At 42.7% G+C, this 9,090-nt stretch overlaps 1 protein-coding gene across 1 annotated transcript in view; it reads left to right on the top strand.

Moving 5' to 3' along the window:
• The first annotated feature begins 434 nt into the window (after nt 1-434).
• LGALS7B (galectin 7B) overlaps nt 435-9,090 on the top strand; it is a 22,901-nt gene continuing 14,245 nt past the window's right edge. The window contains exons 1-4 of the mRNA XM_069944055.1: nt 435-578; nt 5,858-5,946; nt 8,100-8,304; nt 8,891-9,025. Of these exons, the coding sequence (XP_069800156.1) occupies nt 534-578; nt 5,858-5,946; nt 8,100-8,304; nt 8,891-9,025 (474 nt within the window). The 5' untranslated portion in view covers nt 435-533. The remainder of the gene's footprint in view (nt 579-5,857; nt 5,947-8,099; nt 8,305-8,890; nt 9,026-9,090) is intronic.

Raw genomic sequence — 9,090 nt, 5'->3', positions numbered from 1 at the left:
TACCCATTTTACATATTTTTAACAAAATAAATATATTTTAATTCATCACGTTGTTCCTTTCTTGGACCTGCGGCCCTGGATATCCCTAGACGGAGAGGAGGTGTTTTTGTATTGCATGCGATCCTGTAAGGATTTACCTGGGGAGAGGCTGTGGTCCTGTTACAAGTGATTCTGGGTGTTGTTCCTCCATTTGCACAACACTACCAGGTGAGTTTGTGCTCTTACCTATAGTGCCATCTGACCTATGCTATGGAGAACTGTTTTATTTCTTTGTAACAATAAGTACAGGCTTTTACGAATATACTAATACACTATAATTTACTATTAGGTGCCGGCACTGGGTATGTTTTAGGTTGCCATGTAATTGCACAGTTACTTTCTGTGTATCTTCTCTCTAGGTAAGAAGCTTAGTATAAACTGGATTTTCCAGTCGCACTACTTGCCTCGTCCCTGCCACTTCTCTCTCTCAGGATATAAAGCATCTTTCGTCTTCACAAAAATTTAGTGTTGAGCGAGTCATTATTGCAGCAACCATGCCGTATTTCCCTGCTATAGACTACCAAGCTGACTACAACCCTGTAAGTACCAGCCTCTAAGTAGCCTATTACCATGTATTATACCTTTATTATATCTCTCCTATTCATGCCATGAAGCATTTTTACAAACTGAGCAGATATCGGGTGTGTTCCATGTACAGTATATAGGGATATAACACCCAAATTGTATTAGACGGCCGCTATAGATTTTGGGGCAAAAGCAGACAAAATCTATGGAGTGCATTTTGGATTTGACCTCTGATTTGTTAGGGAGGGGGGATGCATTTCCTAGGTTGGTCCTATTCCTTATTGATCTGCACTGTGATCCTCCATATCATGGCCACCGCAATGTAAAGTGGGAGAGAACCTGTAGTCAAAGACGAAGTAGAGGGAACGAGCACCCCGTCCTCTTGTACTTGGATGTGGCGGTATTACTCAATGAGACTTGTAATTATTTATCTCTATATGTTCCTGGACCTATGTTACCTAAATAAGAGCATGAATGTATGGACCTGTAGGATGGTTTTGACCTCCTTACCTAACCCTAACCCTACCATAACCCTACCATAACCATACCTGCGTTCATCTTATTAGAGTCACTTAATACAAAGTTCTTTCACCTGGTGCAAAGATTCCATACCCCTATCCCTGTATCTACATATCCTGCTTACTGCTGAGTATCTTGTCCCACCAGCCCCCGACCACCCCCACCACCAGACTACACCCTGATCATTGTGTCCTCCTCCCCCTATGTTGTATCATTTACAAGCCTGAGGTTCTCAGAATCCGTCAGCCAGATATTCGGGTGTGTCTCAGGAGGATTATAGGATGCGTTTCCACCTATTTTAGGTGTCAATACTTTTTTCCCTCTGCAATAGCGATTGTAGCTTGCACATTTTTGATTTTTAACCATTGTGACGAGAAAAATAATTTGATATCAGATTAAAAAAAAAAAAAAATACTACTACTGTTAATACTACTACTCAGTGTATGAGCTGGGTATTCACAGAAAATCATCATTGACTAAACAGTCGGTTGAACTGGGCACTGGACAGCAGGGTCTCACCCAATTATTTCTATGTACTGTAAATAGGGGTAGATGAACACTTTATTGGGCATTTGTTCCACCCTATCCTACTTACACAATTTTTGCTTTGACTAAGCAATAGAATTAGTCCACAGGCTGCAGAGTCTAGACCAGGGGTAGGGAACCTTGGATCTCCAGCTGTTGCAAAACTACAACTCCCATCATGCCTGGACAGCCAAAGCATGGGTTTTGCAACAGCTGCAGAGCCAAGGTTCCCTATACTTGGTCTAGACCATGGGTCTCCAAACTGCGGCCCTCCAGCTGTTGCAAAACCACATTTCCCATCATGCTTTGGATTTAGTGATTTTGCATTATGACTTTTGCACTGACTTATTTGGCTAGTTGGATTATTTTTTAGAAGGAGTGTTGTATCTGTCATCTACAGAGAGCCACCTTACTGGAGCCTGGACGTATTTCCAGAATAAAGTAAAACCAATGGTGCAGTGTTATACCTAGTGACTTGTGGTTATGTCTTCCATATTATTTTAACTTCAGTTTTTCTTGGCCATGAAAAGGGGCATCGGGGTAGACTGAAAACGTCTTTCTGGAACAAATACCACTGAACCCACAAATGGGCATCGGTTAACATGAGATGCCTGACCAACTGGCCAAACTTTGTCAATGTGTAATTCCACATTGTCCCTTCTTTTGTTGGGCTCAGATAGAGTGAATGATGGTAGTAACAATCGTAACTAAAAACTATTACACAGTACTATTACACGGAACGATAATCGGCCGATTATCGCTCCATGTAATAAACACAACCATCAGCCGATGACAACGATCAACTGATTGTTGATATAGGTTCTGACCTATATTCGTAGGGTGCCGACCGCGCATCGCTACGTGTAATAGCGGTGCGCGGCCGGAGACTGACGATATACATTACCTATCCACGCTCCAGGGCTGCTCTTGTGGTCTTCTCCCCGGGTCCTGTCAGCTGACAGGTCACCCGGCTAATCACAGGTCGCGGCGGTCCCGGCCTGTGATTGGCTTAGCGGCCTGTCAACAGACAGGCAGCTGTGAAGCTTGAGCGCACAGGAACCAGGGAGAAGCGGACGGCAGGAGCAGCCCTGGAGCGTAGATAGGTAATGTATATAGGTAACGATGTCCTTGCAGCCCTTGTTAAACGATTATCGGGCCATGTAATTGGCCCAGTAAACGAGCGACGATCTAGCAGATCGGCGCTCGTTTACTGGTATTATCGGGCCCCCATCAGCCCGTGTAATACCACCCTAAGACCTATGTGGCCTGTCAGACGTCTACCCCCGAGGGATGAATGTGAAATGTCTACAGCCTTGTTCTGGCCACTCCCTGGGTGTCTTCCTCTTGTTCCCGCTGACTCCCTCTCTCTCTCTCTCTCTCTCTCTCTCTCTCTCTCTATATATATATAGTTCATATGAAGACACACACAGTGCAGCAGACTCCATTTCCCCGGGCCTCCTATATTTACAGACCCTTACCAGCATTACTTGTCATAGTGTCACAATGCCTTATGTTTCATATATGACTGTAATGGTCCTTTTACACAGAGCGATATTTCGCCTAATCGATCGTTTAACTAGTTTGAGGCAACCATTTTATTTTTATAACAATCAGCGTTTAGAGATAAATCATTTGAAAAAATCGTTATTGCGATAGTTTTAAGATTGCTTAAAGTGTCACTGTCGTTAAATTTTTTTTTGCAGAAATCAATAGTCCAGGCGATTTTAAGAAACTTTCTAATTGGGTTTATTAGCCAAATCTGCCATTACCTGCATGTAAAAAGACTTTTCCCAGGTCCCCCCCGCCTCTCCTTTCTGTCATCCACTCCTCAGAATCAGGAAATCTCGACTGTTTTTTCATCAGTCGGATCTGTCTGGTCTATGAAGAGATTCACTGAGATTCGACTATTCGAACAAATATTTGATCCCATTATAGTCTATGGGGAAAAAATTAGCAGCACTTGGAAATCCAAATTCGAACACTTGGAGATCACCAAGTCCCCCATGAAACCTCCCTAAACAATGCGAACACCTCCGTAATGACACTGGGACATTAGGGGGAGCATGCCTGGGTGCACCCAACACCCCAAAATCGCAGTATAATGCCACTCTCTGCAGTTGCGAAGGAAAAATATTTTTGAACACTTTACGAACGTTTATGGCAATGTTCACACATTTTGTTCGTATTTCTTGCGCAGCGTTACATACATGATTCCAATGTGCGTTTGTAGAGCGTCATGTTATTCTTGCGTATCATGCATCATGCTGCATGAACGTTACTGGAACAATATGTATCACGTGCCTTTTACTGGGCTACTGGAACAATATGTATCACGTGTTCTTAGTGGTGTTAAACAGGGACACTATAAGTCACTTGTACACACAGGGTACTGGAATGAATATAGCTGCTGCTGCTGATGCTGCTGATGCTGTTATATGATCTATGTCTTAGCACTGAGAAGCTTTGGATTCAGAGATTACTTTTTCGCTGGATTTTAGCCCTGAAAAGGACTTTTGGGTTCAGTAGTAAGCCTGCCTAACCAAAACGCTACTAAAACCTATCTCTCCCTGCTCCAAGATCTCTCCCTGGCTAGGTTGAAAGCGCATCTGTGGTCAAGAGGCGGGAGCCAAGTATTTAAGATTCGAGGTCATGTGGTTCAGCCATCCAATGAGGGTAGACGCCATTTTCGCGCTGCGTGCGCACTCCCAGGGTCCCTCACGGCCTCCCTGCATGGTAATTGGATTAAAAAAAAACGCCAACTGCGATGGGAGGGCTTTCCAATGTTTCCCGCGTATTCGTCACACTACTCGATTTAATTTGAATGTTTCAAATACCGCAATATTCGATCGAATATCATCTCGATCAAATCGTATTCGCTCATCTCTATTCTGGACGCAATTCAATTTATACTTCAACACAATATCTTTCAGTTTAACCATAAAATATACAAACAAAACAAGGGTACCGCCATGGGTAGAACATTTGCTCCCAGTTTTGCGAACCTTTTCGTGGGTTCCTTTGAAAACACAATAATTTATCAACATCCATCATTCACCAAGTGTGTACACTGTTGTAGGTACATAGATGATCTTTTTATTATATGGGATGGTACCGAGGCTGAACTAACCTCTTTTGTTAATAATATTAACACTAACACCTGGGGACTAGAATTCACCAACAAAATCTTTCACAATCATGCCGAATTTCTAGATATCTCCACTATGACAGTGGTCACCATCAGAAATGGCTGAAAAATATACTTCAAGTGTGGGGTGAACAAATGCAAATGTTGTAATAACATCACACATAGAGCCACGAGTTTTAAATCCTCAACCACTGGTACATCGTTTGCTATTAAATCCTTCCTATCGTGTAGTACTGCCTATGTAGTATATTTACTTACCTGCTCATGTGGTATTCAATATGTTGGCCGGACCACTCAGACACTTCGTACTAGGATGAACCAACATAGGTCTAACGTGGAGAGAGGGTTCATCCTCCATAGTTTATTCCGACAAGCCACCACTTGCAATAACTGTAATTCCTCTTCTTTTACCATCACTCCCATTGAGCACATACCAATGGGGGGGCCAGAGATTTCAGACATTACGTAGACGTGAGAGTTTCTGGATATTTAAACTTTAGATCTTAGTACCACAGGGCCTTAATAAGCACATTGAGAATGTCCATAATTCAAATACAAACCAGTGAACTAACTTTTGAAAAAAAAACAAAAAACAAAAAAAAAACAGTCAACTAATTTACCATCTGTATCTCTATATAATTTAGGACACCTATATGATTATTTTATGCATTTTATTAATTATTTTATTATCTATTAATTATTAATTAATTATTTTATTATTTAGCTATATAGGGATTTATCGATTATTCGTGATAATTTTATGCATTTTATGGGGATTCCCCCGCCAGCCATTCCACTCCATCAGCGGGACTTGTCTTATTATGCTAATCTAGCCCGGAAGCCCGCCTCCACTAAACACTAAACCTGCAGAGGGATTCACTTGTCAGCCGCTCTGCAGTCTCACTGATACCGGCCTCACCGCGCCGACTTGAAATATATATGTGTCTGAATACAGTTCATGTTTACACATTAAGGTCCATATAGTTTTTTATCTATTTGTGCTTTGTTTCATTTATTATTTTTACACTAATTGAATTTGAATATGTATTAACCTATGTTGTGTCTTGTCTTGTTTTCCCTTTCTATGTCTGTGATTTGTTGCAGCCGGTCCCTTATACCACTAAAATACCTGGAGGGCTGCGTGTGGGGATGGTCGTGTGCGTCCAGGCCAAGCTTCCCAGTAACTATAACAGGTACGTGGTTTCGTATGCATCCATCTATATACCGATTCTCTTCTTAGTATTTACCAGCTGTGCAGGCTTATATATCAGCATAGGATTTGGAGACGGACTGAGATTAGTGGGAACCAGCCACATTGGGGTCCAGTGTCACTTACTCTGAATATCTGGAGGGTGGGTCCTCAGAATGATGTCCTCTGCTTGGTTCAACTATAAAGGAGGCAAACCGGCCAGCATCTATATCACCAATAGGGATTAGCATAAAAAAAATCTAACCCAGACGAGTTTGACTCCTTGTTATTGCACCCCCCTGGCAATTCCATTTCCCTCTTATACAGAAAGCTGCTCCCTTGACTTCTGCCATCTCCAAGCCCTCACCTCCAGTAAATATTGGGATAAAGTGTTAGCTGTTCCGCTCCTTGCTATACACATCCTGAAGGGGTTATGTTCCCAGTGTTGGACTGGCCCACCAGAGGACTGGAGCCCCCAGCTTTAGAACACTGACTGACATGTTGTTTCTCACTGGTTCTTCATTGGTGGGCCCCCAGGATCATTTCCTCTGGTGGGCCCCAGATACCCCAGTCCGACACTGTATGTACCTTCCATAAACAGGTTATTAACCAAAAGTGGAAAAAGACGCAACTGAAACATATACACAATGCTATCTATGCAGACCACAAGGCAGCTTGCCCAAAATCTGACCTCTTCCATGGGTCTATGGACCAGACTCCTCCAACAGACTGTACTGAGCTCTCTGATATTGTTAGAAACTCTCCATGGACTCTTATTTTTCTTACCAACAAACTCTTTGTACACTGCCGTGATCAAGGGGGTGTGTTTCCCCGAAACATGTAGGCCTACGTTTTTATCTTTTGTAACTTTTTATATGCCTCATAATAAAGAAAACAAAACTTTTTTTGGACGCTGTGGATCTTCTCCTCCTTCTTACTATTATTACCGGGTGCGGCCCGCTACTACTCCACTTGCTCCTGCCTGAACGTCCACCATCACACAACAAACCACCTATGGTGAGCTGAGTTTTTTCTTTGTTCATGAGATTTAGACTGTATACTTACCCTGTATTTGCCATTCTGTCATATATGATACTGGAAACCTCTAATAAAATATTGTTAAAAAAATGTAATTCAGCTAATCAGCATTCACAAAGAAAAAAAGTTAGTTGTGCCCCAATGTACCCACAAACGTAAGGACTGTCTGCAAATACTGATTTGGCCCCTTTAAGGGGTTTTTATCCCAACAATAGGCTTATAACAGTGTATTCTGCTGCTGAGAACCCATGTGGGGACCTGGAAGCAAGTGTTTTATTTCCCTGCAGTGCCCCCACAGGGGAAGTGAAGCATTACACTTTGGTAATCGAAATGAAAGGCTTTCCATGCTATAGATGAAGGTCACATTATAGGGAAATGGGCTTTAAACTCGATAAACCCTTTTAATCTAGACCCTTTAAAACATTCGGTATGTCTAAAGATGAAGTCCAGGAGCAGCACAGACAGACAAAAGTAACAGAGACTAGGGTTAATCTTCCTCTGAAGTAAACCTCCCTAGTGTGCCTATGTTTTAAAGCGACTCTGTACCCACAATCTGACCCCCCAAACCACTTGTACCTTTGGATAGCTGCTTTTATTCCAAGATCTGTCCTGGGGTCCGTTCGGCAGGTGATGCAGTTATTGTCATAAAAACAATTTTTAATCCCGCAGCGCTGTGTCTAACGGCTGGGGCTTACATATGTATATCCATTAGGCTGGCACATCCTCTCTGTCCCTCCCACCCACCCTCCTCATCATTAGGAATTCTCCAGGCAGATTGCTTCCTATTCCCCACCTGTGTGCATAATGAACATGGGCTGGATCGTTAATACACCTGTGCAAAGCTCAAACAGCAGTAAATGTTCCTGGATCATTCCTAATGATGGGGAGGGTGGGGAGGAAAGACGGAGAGGTGGTGCCAGCCTAATGCATATACAAATCTAAGCCCCGGCCGTTAGACACAGCGCTGCCGGATGCAATAACTGCATCCCCTGTCGAACGGACCCCAGGACAGATCTTGGAATAAAAGCAGCTATCCGAAGGTACAAGTGGTTTGGGGGGTCAGATTGTGGGTATAGAGTCGCTTTTTAGGCATTACTCTTCTATTTTTGGTTGGTGAAGGTGGGCCATCAACTTTGCTACCGGCCAGGAGGAGAGCTCAGACGTCGCTTTCCATCTGAACGCTCGATATGATGGTCCTGAATGCGTTGTCTTCAACTCAAAAGAAGACGAAGTCTGGGGAGAGGAGGAAATGAAGGAAGACGTGCCTTTTAAGTCTGGGAAAGTCTTTGTTGTCATGTTTGAAATTACTGAAAACATCTATCAGGTAAGATCGACACATTGTTTTGAGAATATCAATGTGGGAATGTTACCTGTCCGGACATGTCTATCGTATCCAATCCTATAGAACAGAGCCGTTTTATAGATGAAAAATTCCATTTTCTCCATGTCTATAGTCGTCCATACAGATGGACGATAGCTTTCTTCCTATTAGTAAACAACACCATTGGCTTGACCTCTGGAGCTGCTAGTCTTGGGCCAAAATCCAGTGGTCTTGGACAATGATTCCCAGACAAACAGTGATGGTTAGGTTGTCTCCATGAGTGTTATTGTATACAGAGTCCCTGGAAATGGGCATGAAGGAGATGAGCTTAGTGTTTATACTCTGTATAAAGTGGACGGCAATATCCAACCAAGTCAAGTGATATTTCCATCTCTATCAGTCAACCAGGGATATTTGATGGTAACCATTATACAAAATTCTACCAAAATTTCCAGATCAGATGACTATCATCTAATGTCTATGGACGATGTTATTCTGTAATATAGAAGTCCACAGAACAGCTATGCCGAGACTGAACATGTTACGTCATCATTGCTCATTCTTGCATATCCTCCTCTGCATTATTCAGGTGTTTGTAAATGGCGCTCCTTTCTACGAATTTGGACACCGAATTCCTTTGGAGAGTGTGCAATGGCTGCAGGTGGTGGGGGATATTACTATTCAGGAACTAAGCATTCTTGGCAATGGACAAGATGTAAAGGACGTAAGTATCCACAAGAAATTGTAACTGACGTGTTATCATGGTGATAGTGTAAGGGCCCTATTACA

Source organism: Dendropsophus ebraccatus, chromosome 10, assembly GCF_027789765.1.
Source record: "Dendropsophus ebraccatus isolate aDenEbr1 chromosome 10, aDenEbr1.pat, whole genome shotgun sequence".
Taxonomy (NCBI): domain Eukaryota; kingdom Metazoa; phylum Chordata; class Amphibia; order Anura; family Hylidae; genus Dendropsophus; species Dendropsophus ebraccatus.
Note: the sequence above shows the minus strand (reverse complement) of the source record. Positions and strands in the feature narration are given on the sequence as shown.